Raw genomic sequence first — 22171 nt, forward strand, 5'->3', positions numbered from 1 at the left:
TCCGGTCGTGACTGGGCATAGTATCACAAGCTACTGACAATGCAGACTCCAGAGAGAAAAGCTGGCTGTATTCCTCAGTGTTCATGGAACATAAATCAAAACCTATCTTCTTCTGTGTCTCCCGATAACAACACAAAGCTGTATCTTGGCTAGAACTGACCATAATGGTCTTATAGGATTGAGCCATTGTCTCAGCCATGTCTCTTGGCAATGTTATGAGACACTTCTGCTCTCGTACAGCTGCTATTGGTGCTGTAAAGCACCCACTTAGCCTTTCTGAATAGCCATTTCAGCTTCACTTCAGGATCTGGTCTATCAGGCACATGAGTCCCAACAGGGTAGTGGTTATCCACTCCCCATTGAGCAGTGTCTGTGAGGGCACACATGCAGAAGGAGAGGTCTGTGGCTATAGACAAACCCGTAGCAGTGCTAAACTGCATAGCTTGACCTATTTTGATTAATATGATGCCTGTAGTTCATGAGAGGTCATCAAGTATCTGACCCCTGGGGAAAGTGGTGTTAGAAACTCATAGAGCAATGTTTGCATTAAATTCCTCTAAGAGTGGGAAGGGACAGGGTTGTTCATCAAGAAGATGTATGAGGACCTCAATGTCAATGCACCCATGTGGCACTTACACAGATTACACTGTGACAGCAACATGGGCCACTATCAGAAGAGTGAATGTAGTGCTGTGGTGAAGGGCACAGGTGAGGGGTGAAATGCGTCTACCTTTTGCCCTGTCACCAGTAACGTCATCTTTTCTGTACTTGTGATAGCCTCCAGTCTGTTTAAAGTGAGTCTCTTAGAGACAGAGGCAAAAAGGTCTGCATTGTACTGAGAAGTCTCAATTCCTCCAGATGAGGCCTGTAGCCATTCATATTCCACTTGAGTAACGGACCCGTTTCAGCAGTGTGGTTTTGATTCACCTCTGTCCTTGTAAAGGGATAGTGAGGCACCTGTCGAGCTAGGGGGAGTGGAGGGGCTGCCAGGATCCTCTGATGAGGCATTGGAATCCATGATGTCTTCCTCATCAGTCAGAAGTGTCAGTATGATGTACAATGGCACCTGGGACAGCTTTTACAGAATATAGTGATACTTTTACATCAAGGATGATGGAAAAGGAGGCATTAAGAGGCACTCTGCTTTTGGGATTTCTTCTCGATACCTACTGCAAAATGTTGCTGGTCTCTACTATGGTAGCTGCCTGGATCACTAAGCTTTTAATCACTTTGCTTTGGCATGTATAGGTGCAAGTACAGGTGATGGTGGTAAATAATGGTGCTCTGGACGTTGTCTGCATCAAAGCATCTATACTGGGAACAGCTTTCTGCACCACAGAAGCATATGAAGTGGCAAACACAGCTGTCTTGTCACCTTACATCCTTTTCAGCTTCTGCGTAGGGGATTCAGTTGGTCACTTATTTTCTGAATTTTGTGTTCCTCAGCAAAAGCAGGGCAATCTCGGCTCCAGACAGATTGGTTCCCAGAGCAATTAATGCATATTGCTGGCAACAAACAGTGTGTCCTAGTTTCATCTGCTGCCTTTCCACACTTCCCACAGGTCACTTCACCAGTGCAACTCAGTGTTCAGGCAGCACATCAGTTAACTGAGGGTCACAACGAAACTGGTTGTGTTCTCAATTTCTCCATTATTCCTTTTTGTTCTCTGCTCCACATCCACTATTGCCTGTGATTCTCGTTCTTGTTTATATCAACGAAAACTATTATTTATTGATAAAGTGCCAGCAGAACACACACACAAACGACTGTTGTGAGTGGCAAGCTTTCAGAGCCAGTGGCTCCTTCTTCAGGCAGAATGGCTGAAGGGGAAGGAAGAAGGGTGAAGGAAAACGACTGGAGAGATCTAGGAAAGTGTAGATTTTGGGAACATCACCCAGAACCGTGTGTCAGGGGAGACTTACCATACGAGATGAGAAGGGAAGACTGATTGTTGGGGACTGCATTGGACAAGATTTGAAACCTGAGAGCTTAAAGGTAGAAGACAGGGTAATATGCAAGACAGAGATTACTACTAAAACAAAGTGTATGAGTTAATAAGAGTGGGAAGCTAACTGCATTGTATGTACAAAGGTGGGAAGGGTTGGTGAAAAACGGACAGGAATAACAATGACATACGTAGAAAACTTAAACAGAGTGAAACAAAAAGTAGTTACTGTGAAGAAAAGCTGAGACGGAAGAAATTAATGTAAATTAAAGTAAGATGGGTGGCGAGAACCAAGGATATGTTGTAGTCCTAGTTCCCACCTGCCGAGTTCTACGAAACTGGTATCTGGGGGAAGAATCCAGTTGGTGTGTATGGTGAAACAGGTGCCGAGGTCATGAATGTCATGTTGTAGAGCATGCTCTGCAACAGGATATTGCAAGTTGCCAGTATATACCCTCTGCCTATGTCCATTCATCCTAACTGATAATTTGGCAGTAGTCATGCTGATGTAGAAGGCTGAACAGTGTTTACAGAACAGATGGTATACAATGTGTCATTTCACAGGTGCCTTTAGTAATGTATGTTTTGCCAGTTACAGGGCTCTTATAGGTGGTGTAGGAGGTTGTATAGGGAAAGTCTTGCAGCAGGTAAAGTCACAGGGGTAGCAGCCGTATGGTATGGAGATGGGATGTTGAGGGAGCATAGGGCCTGACAAGAATACTGTGGAGACTGGGAGGGCGACAGAAAGCTATTCTAGGTGTGATAGGCAAAATTTTAGACAGAATGGATCTCCTTTCAGGGCACGATTTTAGGAAGTCACGGCCCAGACAAAGTAGCTGATAAGACATTCCAGGCCCCTGAAGACATATGGATCCCAGGAAAGCCCCTTCCAAGTGAGCCATGAAAAGGGTGGTGTAGGAAGGAGCCATCCTGGTTCCCATGGCTGTATCCCTGATCTGTTTGTATGTCTGCCCCTCAAAGATGAAGTAGTAGCTGGTAAGTATAAAGCTGATTAAGGTGAGTAGGAAGGATGTTGCAGGTTTGGAATCAGGTGGGCGCTGACTGAGGAAATGTTCAGCAGCAGACAGACCATTACATGGGGGATTTTGGTATAGAGGGAGGTGGCATCAATGGTGACAAACAAAGGTTGTGGTGGGAGTGGGACAAGCACGAATTTCAGACGATCTAGAAAACGATTGGTATGTTTGATGTCTGATGGGAGTTTCTGTACTAAGGGTTTGAGGTGTTTATCAACTAAGGCAGATATATGTTTGATGGGTGCTCTGAAGCCAGCAACTACAGGATGGCTAGGATGATTGGGTTTGTGGATCTTAGGAAGAAGGTAAAAAGTGGGGGTGTGTGGTTTGGGTGGGGTGAGAATTTCTATGGATTGAGATGTTAGTCCTTGTGAGTGGCCTGACATTGTTTAAGTTCTCCGATGTCTACGCCCATATAATGGATTGTGATCACACCCCTACTCGAGTTGAGGAAGTTATGCAACTCAGCAATTATGTCACAGCCACCCAATTTTTCTGATAACATAAGAAGTTATACCTCCTTTGCCCTATTAAGGAACCATTTTGTAACAGTTTCATAGACTTTAAGGTACCAGGAAGCCATGAAAAACCTTTATGAATATGGAAGGGAAACTTTTTTCAAATTTCCCCCCTTCCTCTTCATCACTACAAACACATTCTGCTTCTTAACTCCTTAAGCCCTGAAACTAAATACAATTAGAATAACAGGAAGGCTAGCATTCCTCACTCGTTTTGAGTGAGTGTGAGTAAGTACTCCCAGACAGTACTTGAATCACACTGAAAGTTGCAGAATTTAATTTTGGGGGTTCTATCTTGATACCATGAGCAGCAAGGGAAATAAGGGTCCTCTTATACAGCGCCCCTCTTGCCTGAACAAGCCTTATACAACTGAGGTGCAGCAGGTCCCCAGAGGACACCCCCGATGACTATTCCTTCTAAACAGCCATGTGTGCAGCACACCTTATGACTGAGGGACTTTTTAGAGAGTTTTGTACCATCCTCACGTACCACGCGGCTATGTCTGTATCGCCAGTTCCCGTAACACACAACGTTCAACTGCCGCGCCACACAGTGGTCACTGAACCATGCCCAAATTGTATGGTGGCGGAGGATTGGTGGCATTCATTAGTCTACAGCTCACGAAACCTGCCCCTTACCTCGTTTGGTAAATACTCACTCCACGTATCATAAATCCGTACTGCAATATGTCATTTATGCCTTGTTCTGTTTTGCATGTAGTTCTCTGCCACATAGTTTTTTTCTCTGCTATGTACTTCTTCCTACTGGTATAGCCAAACTTCCTTTACAATATAGTGTTCATATATTCCACGTAGGCCGACTGTAGTTTGTGGTAATTAATCTCTGCATTGAGATTTATTTATTCTTTTTAATATAGTTTATGGTTTCCGAGTTCTTTTCCTTTGCTACAGTGCCTATGCTTACTTTGTATTGTATTCATACAATATGTATACGTGTGTGTGTGTGTGTGTGTGTGTGTGTGTGTGTGTGTGTGTGTGTGTTTTGGTACTATTTATTTTGCAAACTTTAATTTTATGCCCTTGTGTATATACAATGTCATTGTGTTACCACCATCCTGCATCACAATGTATACCAACTGCGTCTCCCCGTGTCAAGATGTATTGTAAAATAAGAATCCGTGTGATGTTTATATTGAAATGTGTCCCACCTATTATGGTGACTATTTACATTATAATTTGTCTACTCTCAACTCCGTTATCAATACACTTCTATTTAACTAAACTCAAAGTTACCAACTACTCTAACATGCTTCACACACAACGTGAATGATGTCAAATACTGTCCTGTCTAATATTGTAACCAAAGATTCTGTGCAGTTGTTAATATCTTTACTTTTCATACTTTGGTTTCTTGCACGCAGTATATTTGTGGTCACTTGTCAGTTGATACCTACCAACTGAAAAGTAGTAGCATTGATATGTTTGGTAATTAATATGCACAGTTTTTCACTAGTTTTGAATTTATTGTTGAAAGAAATTGTGCTTTCTTCCACCTCTTGCCTCTTCCTCAGATCAGATCCTGGATGTATTTCACTATTCATCACGAGATACCTCACTACAGGCGGTGTCTTTGAATTCAGTGACTGCATGAACTCTGCGTAGAAATGACATGGACAATAAAGTGTTCAATTTCTGCTATCTCCTCCTAGATAAGATATGTTGTTGTTGTTGTTGTGGTCTTCAGTCCTGAGACTGGTTTGATGCAGCTCTCCATGCTACTCTATCCTGTGCAAGCTTCTTCATCTCCCAGTACCTACTGCAACCAACATCCTTCTGAATCTGCTTAGTGTATTGATCTCTTGGTCTCCCTCTACGATTTTTACCCTCCACGCTGCCCTCCAATGCTAAATTTGTGATCCCTTGATGCCTCAAAACATGTCCTACCAACCGATCCCTTCTTCTAGTCAAGTTGTGCCACAAACTTCTCTTCTCCCCAATCCTATTCAATACCTCCTCATTAGTTACGTGATCTACCCACCTTATCTTCAGCATTCTTCTGTAGCACCACATTTTGAAAGCTTCTATTCTCTTCTTGTCCAAACTGGTTATCGTCCATGTTTCACTTCCATACATGGCTACACTCCATACAAATACTTTCAGAAACGACTTCCTGACACTTAAATCTATACTCAATGTTAACAAATTTCTCTTCTTCAGAAACGATTTCCTTGCCATTGCCAATCTACATTTTATATCCTCTCTACTTCGACCATCATCAGTTATTTTACTTCCTAAATAGCAAAACTCCTTTACTACTTTAAGTGTCTCATTTCCTAATCTAATCCCCTCAGCATCACCCGATTTAATCTGACTACATTCCATTATCCTCGCTTTGCTTTTGTTGATGTTCATCTTATATCCTCCTTTCAAGACACTGTCCATTCCGTTCAACTGCTCTTCCAAGTCCTTTGCTGTCTCTGACAGAATTACAATGTCATCGGCGAACCTCAAAGTTTTTACTTCTTCTCCATGAATTTCAATACCTACTCCGAATTTTTCTTTTGTTTCCTTTACTGCTTGCTCAATATACAGATTGAATAACATCGGGGAGAGGCTACAACCCTGTCTCACTCCTTTCCCAACCACTGCTTCCCTTTCATGCCCCTCGACTCTTATAACTGCCATCTGGTTTCTGTACAAATTGTAAATAGCCTTTCGCTCCCTGTATTTTACCCCTGCCACCTTCAGAATTTTAAAGAGAGTATTCCAGTTAACGTTGTCAAAAGCTTTCTCTAAGTCTACAAATGCTAGAAACGTAGGTTTGCCTTTTCTTAATCTTTCTTCTAAGATAAGTCGTAAGGTTAGTATCGCCTCACGTGTTCCAACATTTCTACGGAATCCAAACTGATCTTCCCCGAGGTCCGCTTCTACCAGTTTTTCCATTCGTCTGTAAAGAATTCGCGTTAGTATTTTGCAGCTGTGACTTATTAAACTGATAGTTCGGTAATTTTCACATCTGTCAACATCTGCTTTCTTTGGGATTGGAATTATTATATTCTTCTTGAAGTCTGTGGGTATTTCGCCTGTCTCATACATCTTGCTCACCAGATGGTAGAGTTTTGTCATGACTGGCTCTCCCAAGGCCATCAGTAGTTCTAATGGAATGTTGTCTACTCCGGGGGCCTTGTTTCGACTCAGGTCTTTCAGTGCTCTGTCAAACTCTTCACGCATTATCGTATCTCCCATTTCATCTTCATCTACATCCTCTTCCATTTCCATAATATTGTCTCAAGTACATCGCCCTTGTATAAACCCTCTATATACTCCTTCCACCTTTCTGCCTTCCCTTCTTTGCTTAGAACTGGGTTGCCATCTGAGCTCTTGATATTCATACAAGTGATTCTCTCCTCTCCAAAGGTCTCTTTAATTTTCTTGTAGGCAGTATCTATCTTACCCCTAGTGAGACAAGCCTCTACATCCTTACATTTGTCCTCTAGCCATCCCTGCTTAGCCATTTTGCACTTCCTGTTGATCTCATTTTTGAGAAGTTTGTATTCCTTTTTGCCTGCTTCATTTACTGCATTTTTATATTTTCTCTTTTCATCAATTAAATTCAATATGTCTTCTGTTACCCGAGGATTTCTATTAGCCCTCGTCTTTTTACCTACTTCATCCTCTGCTGCCTTCACTACTTCATCCCTCAGAGCTACCCATTCTTCTTCTACTGTATTTTTTTCCCCCATTCCTGTCAATTGTTCCCTTATGCTCTCCCTGAAACTCTGTACAACCTCTGGTTCTTTTAGTTTATCCAGGTCCCAACTCCTTAAATTCCCGCCTTTTTGCAGTTTCTTCAGTTTCAATCTGCAGTTCATAACCAATAGATTGTGGTCGAATTCACATCTGCCCCTGGAAATGTCTTACAATTTAAAACCTGGTTCCTAAATCTCTGTCTTACCATTATGCAATCTATCTGATACCTTTTAGTATCTCCAGGATTCTTCCAGGTATACAACCTTCTTTCATGATTCTTGAACCAAGTGTTAGCTATGATTAAGTTATGCTCTGTGCAAAATTCTACAAGGCGGCTTCCTCTTTCATTTCTTCCCCCCAATCCATATTCACCTACTATGTTTCCTTCTCTCCCTTTTCCTATTGACGAATTCCAGTCACCCATGACTTAAATTTTCGTCTCCCTTCACTACCTGAATAATTTCTTTTATCTCGTCATACATTTCATCAATTTCTTCATCATCTGCAGAGCTAGTTGGCATATAAACTTGTACTACTGTAGTAGGCATGGGCTTTGTGTCCATCTTGGCCACAATAATGCGTTCACTATGCTGTTTGTAGTAGCTAACCCGTACTCCTATTTTTTTATTCATTATTAAACCTACTCCTGCATTACCCCTATTTGATTTTGTATTTATAACCCTGTAATCACCTGACCAAAAGTCATGTTCCTCCTGCCACCAAACTTGACTAATTCCCACTATATCTAACTTTAACCTATCCATTTCCCTTTTTAAATTTTCTAACCTTCCTGCCCGATTAAGGGATCTGACATTCCACGCTCCGATCCGTAGAACGCCAGTTTTCTCTCTCCTGATAACGACGTCCTCTTGAGTAGTCCCCGCCCGGAGATCCGAATGGGGGACTATTTTACCTCCGGAATATTTTACCCAAGAGGACGCCATCATCATTTAATCATACAGTTAAGCTGCATGTCCTCGGGAGAAATTACGGCTGTAGTTTCCCCTTGCTTTCAGCCTTTCGCAGTACCAGCACAGCAAGGCCGTTTTGGTTAATGTTACAAGGCCAGATCAGTTAATCATCCAGACTATTGCCCCTGCAACTACTGAAAAGGCTGCTGCCCCTCTTCAGGAACCACATGTTTGTCTGGCCTCTCAACAGATACCCCTCCATTGTGGATGCACCTATGGTACGGCCATCTGTATCGCTGAGGCACGCAAGCCTCCCCACCAACGGCAAGGTCCATGGTTCATGGGGGGATAAGATAATGTCTCAAAATTCAAAAGTTTCCTCTCACTGCATTTTTCATTTCCATTCATACTTTTCTCATTTCTTCCTTCATTGAGATCAAGGGTGAAAGGACTGCATTTGGAAAAAAATGTAATTCAGCTGTGTAAAGGAGCCTACTCTGCCTGTAATGAAAAATGTTCCTGGTGGAAAAAAATTACTGCCACTGACACAGTAAACACAGAAACACAGCTGTCAAAACAAAAAGAATGTAGAATGTCTTGCAGTACAAAGGTACAAATACAGAGTGAACCAGCATCCAAACCTTCAAAGGTGATTATATGAACAAGAAAAAAATGTCTAGATCAAGAGCTATGAAGTTTGCTTAGGAGAAGCGACTTGTTTCACAGTAGCGAAGATGAACAAGTGGTCGTTGCTCTTAAGGTATGCACCTCAGAGTCCATATCTGTGAACATTTCTTTATTATTTTGGTTTCAAAATGTGGAAAGCACAGAGCTTGCAGCATAACAGAGTTGTTTCACAGTACTGAAGCTGAAAGTGCTCATAGCTCTTAATGTGCGTATTTTAGTCATTTTTACTACATATTTCTCGTGTTTTGCTCCATACTTCCATCTCTGAACGTGTTAGTGGAGTCTCGATCCACCATGTACAGTGAAAAAGTTCTGGCAGAATGTAAATAACTTAGGAGTAAAGGAACTACTCGCCTCATAGTGGAAACACTGAGCTCCCAAAAGGCACACAAAAAAGAATTAACACTCTGATACCTTTCAAGTCGAATCTCTTAACAAGTTAGGGCAATATAGAAGTGTCCGATTCTGCCCATCTGCTTTGCCCCATGCCATCATCAAGATGGCGGACACCCCTTTTCCCAGTATATACAATACGGCAATCTTAGAGTCATTTAATACAACCAGAAACAAAGATATAAACCATGTGAAATATTTCATTTCAGAAATAAAATGAAACTAATGAGCGAGAAACTACAGGGTCTTGGGTGGGGACAAGCTACATATACAGTAAGAATGGCACCATTCTAAAACAAACACGAAATCCTCAAGAATAAACCAAACAAAAAACACTAAAAAATCTGAAATCAAATAGCTCATTTGATCCATATAAAAAATTAAACTCTGTTTGAACAGGCCATGAAGGCCCAACGGTACCAACCGGCCACCGTGTCATCCTCAGTCCGCAGGCATCACTGGATTTGGGTATGGAGGGGCACGTGGTCAGACATCGCTCTCCCGGCCATATGCCAGTTTAGCTCAAAGGTAAACAATGACACCCCACACCTCCCCCTGCTCCCCCCCACCCCACCCCCCACACACATACGCACCAAAAAACCAAAATAACAATTACTCAAACATACAGGAAACATTGTTGCAGACACTTGTCCCTGGTCTGAAAATCAGATACTTGGCTCAATTTCATAATTTCCACACACTGCTCTGACAGTTCACACATACCGCCACGTCGAGAACTTTAATTGTATTCACCACATTGTCACCCAGAGCAGCAAGCAACCAATGACTTGAAAACTTCATTGTAACATCCACTGATAGTACCAAACAAATACATAATAAAAAGAACTATCAAACCATTAACACACACAATGAACCAACAGTTACAAAACCAAAAATAAATTTGAAGCCAATAGCTAACAACTCTGAAGTTACATACTGCCAAGGCAGAAAAAAAAACAAACTCCTACAACATCGAGTAACATGCAGCACAATATCAATACCACACTAACATCATTAACAAACAATTTAGAAACAAACAGCTATCACTAGGGTTTACTACTGTTTACTCCAACAAGTACTATGCAAACATTATCTATTTCTAACACAGTATGTCTCAGTGACATCATACAAGACAACACAGCTACATCATATGCCAAAGCAGACATGTGGAATCATGGAATTGGACCCTTCCATTGACCCCAAACTAGAGTAAGCACGCGAGCGCTCGCACACACAGTTTCACCTACACTGTGTCAGCTGAAGACACAATGCTGGGATTGCAAGTATACCATCTAGTGGCCCAACACACCGCTGAGAACATGTTTGAGTACAATGGCTGCTTCACAATCTGTTTTCTGTGGATCCTCTCATCTGACACGACTTTTTTGTAATTACATAGATGGAAGTCATCCTTTCAACACATCCTTTGTACCTCTAACCCTTCTAGCCTCACACAGTACAGGAAGAAGAGGGAGTACAACTACTATATATATATATATATATATATATATATATATATATATATATATATATATATATATATATATATATATATAAAAAACCACCTGCAACTTCATGGGTCCAAAACCACTCGGGACACCTTAGGGTCAAAGATGGTTACCCAATTGAGACGGAATACTTAATTCCCTTCAAAAGCATATCTACCTAAATATGTGAACAGGTGAAATCAGTAAATAAAGAATCCAACTGCTGACCAGAACTAAAAAAGTTTCACTGTGTAAACCATCAAAGCATGATTGTATAAATTTTGAATTTCACAAAGATTTGACATTTTCAGGAACTGTGAACTGATTTATATTGTAAAAAACAACAACTGACCTTGCATTTAACACTGCGAACAACCTTGCGAACTTTGGCTTCACAGAAAGCACCCTTGTATTTGGCACTGACTTCCGTGCCAACAGCCAAATATGGAGGATCGTCTCCCTGTTCAAACAGAGTACAACAGATTAAAGTTGAAATGTTTCATTTACACACACATGCAAGCACACACGAATGTGCGTGTGCACGCAGGCACACACACGCACAGAAAAAAAAGTGTAAAAATTAATTTTCTACATTAAATGATTGTGAAATTATACATTTATGATATGAGAGAAAATTTGTCTTGCCTGATATGGCCAGGTGCACACAGCAAACAGAACTGTAGATACAAGGGGCAGCTTTAGAATCATTGGTTTAATCTCACTTATCAGTAAAGCTTCACTCCCACAGTCTTAAACAACCTAAGAAATGTATTAGGTTTATTATAGTTCAGACTTTTATCAAAGCACGTAGTACCCCCAATTCGCTGCACTTTATATACTTTATTACCTTAGTAATTACAAAGAAAGCAAGCCATTCTTTGTCTGCTGTTTCTAGATTTATACTTATTCATATGCCAGACCCACAAGAGCAGCATCAAATAAGACCATACAAGAAGGGATCTCACAGAAAAGGCATAAGGTCTCACAATTGAACATCTTCAAGATGAAACTGGCTTTTGGGCATTACATACACAGCTATCAAAATTTTTTTTTACATGCTCCATGGCTGATAAGAACACAACACAATGTGCAACATTTAATGACTATAAATGATTATTATTGGGCCGCCTTAAATTTTCAATACATAATGTAAGGTAAGCTTTTGACAATGTTGACTGGAATACTCTCTTTCAAATTCTGAAGGTGGCAGGGGTAAAATACAGGGAGCAAAAGGCTATTTACAATTTGTAAACCAGATGGCAGTTATAAGAGTCGAGGGGCATGAAGGGAAAGCAGTGGTTGGGAAGGGAGTGGGGCAGGGTTGTAGCCTATCCCCGACGTTATCTAATCTGTATATTGAGCAAGCAGTAAAGAAAACAAAAGAAAAATTCGGAGTAGAAATTAAAATCCATGGAGAAGAAATAAAAACTCTGAGGTTTGCCGATGACATTGTAATTCTGTCAGATACAGCAAAGGACTTGGAAGAGCAGTTGAATGGAATGGACAGTGTCTTGAAAGGAGGATATAAGATGAACATCAACTAAAGCAAAACTAGGATAATGGAATGTAGTCAAATTAAATCAGATGATGCTAAGGGAATTAGATTAGGAAATGAGACGCTTAAAGTAGTAAATGAGTTTTGCTATTTGGGGAGCAAAATAATTGATGATGGTCGAAGTAGAGAGGATATAAAATGTAGACTGGCATTGGCAAAAAAAGCATTTCTGAAGAAGAGAATTTTGTTAACATTGAGTATAGATTCAAGCGTCAGGAAGTTTTCTGAAAGTATTTGTATGGAGTGTAACCACGTATGGAAGCAAAGCGTGGACAATGAATAGTTCAGACAAAAAGAGAATGGAAGTTTTTGAAATGTGGTGCTGGTTAGATCACATAACTAATGAGGAGGTATTGAATAGAATTGGGGAGAAGAGAAATTTGTGGCACAACTTGACTAGAAGAAGGGTTCGGTTGGTAGGACATATTCTGAGGTGTCAAGGGATCACCAATTTAGTGGAGGGCAGGGCGGAGTGTAAAAATCATAGAGGGAGATCAAGAGATGAATACACTAAACAGTTTCAGAAGGATGTAGGTTGCACTAGGTACGGGGAGATGAAGAAGCTTGCACAGGATAGAGTAGCATGGAGAGCTGCATCAAACCAGTCTCTGAATTGAAGACCACAACAACAACAACAACAACAACAACAACAATGTAAGGCAAGACTAATGGTTTCTGCTTCTATGTTTACAGATCAGAGAACTGACCTAAACTGTAATTTGTCCTGTTGTAAACTGATGCAAATAAACAATGTATTGGAGGCCTTTGGGGTCAAACAAGATTTTCACATTCATGAGTAAGATGATGTATGGGTCCAGTGGTTTGTAGCAATGTACCAGAGTAATCTGCTATCATAACCTCTCTTTTGCATTCATATTCCTGGGATCAGCAAACAACAACCAAACCGACATCTTCCAATTTAATCTAGACCTTGGGCTACACTACAGATCAATGTTACCACAATCAGGAATTGGGATGGTGTGAAAGAGGAGGGCAGGGAGGAGGGCAGGCAATATCACACACTAACCTTTTATGCTTGTACCACCTAAATGTAAAATGGAGGAAAGCTACTATTCCGAAAAAAGCTGCTGCATTCCTCAGTTATACAGAATAGCTGCACATTACATTATATTGTTAATGTAATAATCACCTGATTTTCCACAAACATAGTTACCTAAATCTGTACAACACACAAAGTCGTTGTTATGCCTCCCTTAAGATGGGTGGCTGCTCCACAGATGTCAATAACCTGTGCCCAGAGTCTCTCTCTCTCTCTCTCTCTCTCTCTCTCTCTCTCTCTCTGAGAAAGTACTAGGTACTCTACTCCACAATTCTTGCTCACATATGCAGTAATGGGTTACTTAACCAACACGAGTTTAAATCTTTAAAGGAATAAGTGTCATCACCTGAAGTTTTATGTGGCTTATTAAAAGCATTTGATTTTGTTAATCATAATTTTGAATTAGAGAAGTTAAGTTTTTATCAGACGCATGGTTCAGCGCATGCTTGGTTTAATTCTTATTTAAGAAACAGGATGCGAAAAGTTACTATAGACTACATGGGCAGATATTAAAATGTTGGCCCTAAATATTTTCATCACTGGCCCACTAATGTTCTTGCTTTACATTCAAGATCTACCATTTCACTTGAATCAGGAGGCAGAATTAGTCCTGTTTGCAGATGACAGTTTACAAGAGGTCAACAGTCCCTCAATCCAAGAGTGGTGCACCTGGAAGAAAAGATGTTTACCGACAACATTTTCTAATCTAGTCTAGAGATCCACAATAGCAAAGGTAAGAAGGCTAAAAAAGTAATGGACATCCTTTGAACCAGCAATAATAATAGCAACATGAGGGAGATAGCAGTAGGTAGGTGTCCCCAGGGTTCTGCAGCTGTCCCATACCTGATCTGTAACAGTCAAGAGTGCCCACTATCCAACGAAGTGCAATACCCAAAACAGAAAATTCGAAGCAGCAGAAAGGAGGCAAACCAAATTTAAAAGTGATTAAAACAAAATAAAAGCGGGATGAAAGGAGCCTGGTCAAGGTGGTAGGCTTTGGGATCCCCAGACCTTTCAATACAATGGGAGATGCCCCATTCCCAACCACCCATTTACAGACGACACAAACACTGTCGTGAAGCCAAGTAAAGAAGCATCAACAAAAAAGCCACTGACTTTCTTGTCTAAGCTACTGACTGGTTTTGAAGTAATGGGCAAGCTTTAAACATAAAAAAGCTTGGCTTATCCAGTTTTGTACTGTCAAAAATGTACATCCTATTACTCTAGAAAACCAACAAAAATGATAAACAGGATAGAAAATTCTAAGTTCTTAGGTGTGCACATTGTTGAAATCTTAAAAGTAGAAGAACCATATAGCAGACTTGGGAAAAGTTATGTTTTGCTTCTACTGCACTGATAATGTTTGGCATTCAGAGGCCTATTCACAAGTTTTTAGTGGACACACAGCTCAGAAGTTTAACATATTTTGCACATTTTCATTTGTTAATATTTTATAGGGCAATAACTACTTAAGCAGAAAATATTGATTGCACAAAAGAAAGTGGGCCTAATTATAACTATGTCTATGTGGAGGGTTCACGTATGTCTAGTAGGTACCTCTTTATATTGTTGGGAGTATTAACCAAAGTGTGACAGTACATTTATCCGCTTCAAAAATTTTCTACCAACAATCCATGTGAGTGAGAGTAACGGAGATAATTACAAGCACAACACTATAAAGAAAAATGATCTACACTACCTTTTAATGAAATTAATTTTGGCATAGAAAAAGAGATGATGAATAATACTTTGACAGCCAACCCATGGCATAAAATGTACGACAGGTATCAAAAGTGTTTTCAAATGTAGATTAAAGGTGTGTATTTTTAAAAACTCCTCTGTAATGCAGAGGAATTCTTGGATAGAGGTTAGTTGTTTATTCAGAGGAAAAAAAAAAGTTTCTTGATAGAGGTTAGTTGTTTATTCAGAGCAAAAAAAACTTACACGACTAGCAAGTACCAGTATAAATATCTTTTTAAAAAAGTGTGTTCTATCTTTACCCAGTTGACACATTCTATTTCACTATGCTTATAATGAATATGATCTACAGAACATGTAACTAACTTCTACTTGTCACACAGCTTTCCAATTAACGTAGCAACATGAAGTTAACACCCCCCCTCCACTTCTTGACTGTGGACAATCAGACAATTTGCAACAGTGGTTAATAAGGTATACTCTTAATTTTCTTTCAAATTGGTAGGCGTCAATTAATTGCTTTATGTTAGACATGAGTCCTTGCACCAAGTTACATGATCCAACTTCTGAATTGGTTCTGGAAGTGAGTGTAGTAATTCTGAGATCCTTAAATGTATCTATGAAAGATGTAATTGGATTTTTGTTGTTACATCTACCCAATTACATTATATTGACAAAAATCTATTATCTTCATTGTTCTATGAGAGATGTGTTATTCCAACATTCATGCAGACTTTGCCTCTTTCACCAGGGCTCAGAATGGAGTTATGTACTCTGATGACAAGATATTTAATAAACTCATGTCTAACATCAAGTAAGGAATTGGGAATCCTTAGCAATTAAATCAGAAATAAAAAACATTCCTAACATACATACATGGCTAATGTAGCCACTCTTCCTATAAATTATCTGAATGTCTACATCCAGGAATTGGGAAGACCTGTTAGTTACATGGCAAACAGATATATTTTTTATAAAACTGTTAGTAATATTACAGTATAAATATTAGTATTTATAGGTGTACAAAACTTCTACGGAAAAACACTATAATCAAGTAAACATTATATTGTAAATGATATTAAAAAATGTAAAAATGATTTATTTGCACTACTGCAATGGCGATGAGGCATTTTTCAAGCGCTACAACTGAGCTTTAGCTCATTTCAAAATCTAAGAATCTTCTGACTTGTAGAAATGTCATCATTGTATCCCTATGTTAATATGTATCACATTAAGGCACTTCATGTCTACACTGTCTACATGACAACCTCAGCTGTTGTCACCATAGGTAACATATTTAACAGGAATCACACTAAATGATGTGATTCATGTTAAATATATTAAAAATATTAAAAGGCCCAACAAACAGATATGACAATGTGTATAAATGTCAGATGATTTTTACTTTTTACCAAGTGCTGAATCACCTCATAACAGCCTTACGACAGACATTTTAAACCTTTTCCAGTCAAAAGTGACTATGATGCCATTTACAAAATTGTACATAGCTGTAAACCCCAACCATGAGAAGTTAATAAAGTAAATGTTAAGATAGTAATAGCAGATGAGCAATGGTTATATACTAGAACTGAGGAGGGAGCAGTTTTTTTTTTTTTTTTAAAATATTAGATTTCAACAAATCCACTCAATTGAGTTTAAATGGAATGACAATGAATAACATTAGGCAGTATAATGACAGATTACTGTTAATATAGTAAGCTATATACATTAAGTTTCTATGGTGTTTGTGTTATGAAGCTTGACTCATTCCACATTCCTGAAGGTTATCCTTCTTAGGAGGATCTATATAACATGAGGGACGTATCAATGGATGAATCTACTTTATGTATTTACAGTGTTCACTTCTGCTGATTACATACTTTATTTACTATAAGTGCACTCATATTTTATTTACTGTAAGTGCACTGCCTCAGAAGATAATGCCGAAAGACAACAAATTTAAATATCCAAAAGGTCAACACATTTGTCTTTTTAAACAGAATATGATACTCTGAAGAGCAAAATGCACTGAATTGAGCTTAGCATTATCAAGCCACATCCATAAAGTACAAGGCAAGTTAATAAGTAAACATAAATTGTTTTTGATTTATAAGTTAACAGCACTGACTCAACAATGACATGCCTTAACATCACTGTTGTTGCTGTTTTGGTATGGACAATAGCTGCATTTTATTACTACAGCCTGCTGCCCTTATGTACAAAGGAAGAAATGAGAGGAGCTACCCATTCTCTGTATTCTGAAGGGACTAAAGATGCGGAAATTAGTCGCACAATGCAGCTGCAGTATGGCGATAATTTTCTTAATGAACAATGTACATTTATAAGTGCACAAGACACTTTAAAAGTGAATGCTTCTCTGTGGCAAAGAGTGTCCTGGTATGACGCCACCTTCGAAAAGAGTCAGGAACACTACTGTTGAAACAATCACTTGTAGTGATCATTGGGACAAAATTGGTGCAGTTTCACACAAGTTGAAAAAAGTTATGGTTCAGAATTTGCAATTGCCCTTGAGTCTCTAAATCGTCAAAAGATGTCAACTGACAAACGGGTATATTTGGAAATGTTGAAGCCCCCATTTATGGCATTCTGAATGGGGAATGGAATACTTTCTCAGTCACACAGTAACCACTGCTGAGATATGGGTCCATCATTACAAACAACAGAGTACGCAGTAGCGCAGGAGATGAAAACAAGCATTACTTATAACAAAAAATTTCAAAACCCATTTTGGAAGTGAAGTTGGTGTTTCCGGACATGAAAGGTACCCTATTGATTCTTTACAATCCTAAAGATCTAATAGTGAATTGAACAGTTATTGTGAGTCACTACAAGATTTGAAACTCAAAATCAAAAACCAGAGGAGAAGAATCTTTCAAGAGGTGATATTTTACTTCAGGATAATGCCCATACAGCTGGGAAATCAATCCAGTGCATTTAAAATCTTGATTTTGAGTTGCTAGAGCATCCACCTTATAGTCTTAACCTAAGTCCGGCTTCAGATATGTATTGGAGCCGCCATCCTTCCCCTCAAACCTTGACTCTGGTGCCTGACTGATCTATAGAGCAGCCTGATGTCTAGGTTACGTTGGATGGTGACAATTTACTTGACAGTTGGCAAAGACAATGAACATGAAAGCAGAATATACGGTTGTGGTAACAAATGGATCAATAATAAAGTCTAATGTTTACATCCACGCCATACTGAAAAATAATTTTGTGTGTGTGTGTGTGGGGGGGGGAGTTCAATACTGTAAGTAACTAAGTAACTTTTGCCCTAGGCCCATGTAATTTTCACCATTCTGCCCAACACAAGAGCACCTACATGAATGCAAATTTTAATCGAACAACAGGATTGTGAAGACAGTGCAAGAGTAGATGTGCCCAATGTATAGAGCTGCTTCCAGACAGGAAATAGGAAGCTTATGAAGATACTGAGAAGTACACAGAAGTTGGTGGAAACTATGCAGATAAATGATATTACTTGCATTGTTTCCTCAATACAAAGTTTTTTAGAAATGACATAACATTTCAATTTATTGGCATATTGACTGGACACACCGCAATTATTTAATTTTATAAAATGAACAGTGGACTAAGCAAAATGAGCAAAGAACTTTTTTAGGAAATTACATAAAATACAGAAATAGTGTTCTGTAATCAATTAAGATTAGTTTTGATTTTTCCCAAAGGTTAACTACTGAATAACTTATTCAGATCCACGTGATGGTGATGCGAAGATAATGGTATCCTGGAAAGCATTCAGAGCAGAGATTTAATAATAAAGCATGGTAAATAAATACTTCTAGTAACTTTATCTAAACACCCTAAACATAAACATCAAAGGAAACTAAAATGAATAAATACAAAGCTTACTGCTGGAGATGATGTACTGAGCTGAACAATAAAATTCTACCAGCACATAAGTGGTATGATATATACAAAATCTTATGCAGTGTGCAACTTGAAGAAACCAGGTAAAATATTTTGGGACTAGTGCAGCAGGGGATACAACCCGTCGGCTTTGGACATTGACGTCACAAGTCGCCAATCGAGAAGCGATTCTTCTTCGTGTTGTAGCTCCCTTCAGTGGCTGATAAGTGTTTTTTGGCTTTTTTTAAAAAAATCTCACGAGATAGAATAAACAGATCCACTTTATTAAGCAATCAGTAAAAAAACGAAACTGAAACATAACAGCAAAAGCGAAAATGGTAAACTGCTATCTGGCGACTTGTGACGTCATTGTCCAAAGCCGACGGGTTGTATCCCCTGCTGCACTAGACCCAATATTTTCAATTACCATGTTCCAATAATCCACAAGGAAAACTAAGACCTGTAAGTGCTACTTAAATTTGGAGGTGGAGCTACAGCTCACAAAAGAAGAGCAATGAAGGTGGGGGACAGAAAAATACAGAACAGTATTCTCTGCCATACTTGGAAAACAACTGACTATAAATCTAATGCTGCCACCAGTGACAGTGCACTTTGTGTAAAAACACTGTAGAAAAATTATAGGCTGAACAAACAAAAACAAATTGTTCAATAGACTTATTTGATACCAAGAAGAGCAGTCAAATAGTTCTTTTCCACCTTTACAACCTATCCCTCGTCAATAGATACTAAAGCTATATTGTTAATTTTTGAATAAATCATTGTGCAACTGGATAAGCACTGTTTCTTCTGGTACAGGGCTCCTTTGTCCGCATGGTGTAGTGGTATCAAATGCATACCGAAATAGTGCTTGAAAATGGAAGAATCCAACAGCAAGAAACAAAAACGTGTGTAGTTCAGTAAAAACATGCTGTATTACTCACCTACCTGACATTTATGTTCACTTAAAAAAATTGGATGTTGGCAAAGATGTGATGATTGTACAGTCTCTTTAACACACTGAACATTATACAATGGATGAAAACAACAGAAGAGACACTAATTCTACAAGTTAAGACAAAAATTAAGATAAGCTTCCAACTACAATAAAGACCAAGTGCCAATTTACTGCCAAGAAAGTTGACTGAACCTTTCAATGTGGGCAGTGATCTATTCATAACCAAACGTGGTTAAAGTGAGAAGTAAATAAAGAATAAGAAAAGTCATAAACATGGTGCTACCGAAATGTACAAATAATCAAATGGGTTGTTAGAACAGAAGAGGCCTTATATTAAGCCACTGATGAGAAAATAAACTAATGGGAAACCTTCAAGTTTTTCATGCAGTGATAGGTAGACAACTTCTTAAGAAATGTATGTAAACAAAATGCAAATATCAGTTTATCTATGAGCCGTAATGTATGTGTAAGCATTACACAGCACAACTTTTTTTAAAAAAATAAGTTTATATGCTGTCTTCTAATGTTACAACACTATTTTTTGCCGAATACTGCTACATAAACGCTCATTTAAGCGGATAAAAAATAAACTAACGTTTATTTTTTGCAACACACCATACAAATGGGAAAGAATATCTTCCTCCCATTCCATACAAATTTTTCTTATTCAATATTCTTCATACGGGCCATCAAATGTCATTCTCTTGACAAAATGTTTTCGGTTACCTTTTGCGTCGGCAGTGGCCAACCGAGGGCCAAGACCATAAGCTTTAAATCCCGCAGCCGCAGCGAACACCAAATATTGAAATTAAATGTTACTGTAAATTCTCGGATAGAATACTCTCGCAATAAAAATGAGCACAATCTCCCGACGAAAGCTACCAAACTGAATTTTCTACGAACCATAACACTTGTTCAGCCGTACCATTCTTGAAACAACAGTATTGGAAAACGTTTGTGTTAAATGGCAGGATTATAATCACGAATGGAATATTCAAATTAAATAATCAGTATACTGAAGTTATTGGCTTTCTATTATCAGTAGTTTTCTAGTGATGCAGTGGCTGTCTGCAGAAACTACTGATGTTACCTTAAAATAGCTTGTCGATTTTCCCTAAGTTTTTAAGCACATAAAACTGAAATTACCTGCATTTTTTGGCACCTCTGTACTTCACCGACCCTCACAACGCTCTTGAAACTTTATATCCATCGAAACACAAATTGTCAATCATATAAACAACACATCTTGACCTCCTTCCCAGCCATCTGCAAGCTGAAAACTGAAAAACAACTTGTCACTTGAAAATCGATCCTGATTGGCCGAAAGTCACGTGATATGTAAGAAAGCGTTTTCCATCATTCTGTACATTTTTGCAGGAATGTAATTTACTTCATGTAAAAGCTGTACATGTCTTGGGTGCTAATACCGGCAGGATCATATTAGTTGCTTACAACAACAAACGTGCGTAAAAAATACATTGGTGCATGAAACTCAGTATATGCAGTTACTGTATAAGGGAATATGGCGTCTAGTCTAGTAAGTTCGCCCATAGTAAATAACGAATTGGATGCGAATAAAGTTGAATTGCTGGTGAGTACAAAAGATAAGCATTTTGGAACAGAAGCTCATACAAAGTCGAATTTTTGAACTACCAGCTTCTTGTTGTTCAAATGTATGGAGAGTGTCTTAGGTTTAATGTTATATTGGGATAGAAACCTTTGGTTGCATTTACGCGTAATGACTGAGAACGACGCTGGAGGAATTGCTATTACTTTCATTGTGTTTCTGTTATTTGTGCAGTGATTCGACACCGTAATAGGGAGGGGTTTAGAAATATTTTGCTTTACATCTGTTTATACATTAATTACCTAGAGCAGATTATTGATTTGTCCGGCGTTCGAATAGCGGTGCACGTGGGTGCGCGGGAAACTGGAAGTTCAGTAAGTAACTAGGTGAGATGAAATTTGTGGAAGAATAAGTTAATAAGAAGTACTATTATAACATTTATACTAACAAGGTTAAAAGGATAATTACGTAAGTTTTAATAAATATATCATTAGAGGTAATCCAGCAATGTATTCGCTAACAAGCGTATAATAAGAAAGGGACTTATTTATTCTAGTTCACTTAGCACATCTGTTGTGGACATTAAAATAAGCACTGTTTAACAGTGATGATAAAACGAATAATGAATTGCGATGTACCATTAAGAGTGTACCGTCGTTTGGCTTATCCCATGCGATGGACAATAATTCCAAACAGTGAAATCAATTTTGTGTGTTCAGGAAACATTGTCGTCGGTACGCAGCAACAAAAATGAA

The 22171-nt window shown here is 38.8% G+C and overlaps 2 protein-coding genes across 5 annotated transcripts in view; one reads left to right on the forward strand and one right to left on the reverse strand.

Moving 5' to 3' along the window:
* The window catches only part of LOC124622025 (AT-rich interactive domain-containing protein 4B-like), a 157185-nt gene extending 136038 nt beyond the window's left edge, over positions 1-21147 (reverse strand). Inside the window, exons 1-2 of the mRNA XM_047147619.1 lie at positions 20996-21147; positions 11043-11150 (exon numbers count right to left, since the gene is read on the reverse strand). Of these exons, the coding sequence (XP_047003575.1) occupies positions 11043-11150; positions 20996-21001 (114 nt within the window). The 5' untranslated portion in view covers positions 21002-21147. The remainder of the gene's footprint in view (positions 1-11042; positions 11151-20995) is intronic.
* Positions 21148-21174: 27 nt separating this feature from the next.
* Positions 21175-22171, forward strand: part of LOC124619871 (protein arginine N-methyltransferase 1) — a 30868-nt gene continuing 29871 nt past the window's right edge. Inside the window, exon 1 of one of the 4 annotated variants that reach the window (XM_047146609.1) lies at positions 21175-21311. Coding sequence is in view for 1 of the 4 variants with exons in the window: in XM_047146530.1 (XP_047002486.1) it covers positions 21372-21440 (69 nt within the window). In the remaining 3 variants the exon portion in view is untranslated. Of the gene's footprint in view, positions 21441-21568; positions 21803-22171 lie in introns of those variants that run through there. The other 3 variants (XM_047146530.1, XM_047146682.1, XM_047146752.1) reach the window with 3 other exon arrangements.

This window comes from Schistocerca americana, chromosome 1, assembly GCF_021461395.2.
Source record: "Schistocerca americana isolate TAMUIC-IGC-003095 chromosome 1, iqSchAmer2.1, whole genome shotgun sequence".
Classification (NCBI taxonomy): Eukaryota; Metazoa; Arthropoda; class Insecta; order Orthoptera; family Acrididae; genus Schistocerca; species Schistocerca americana.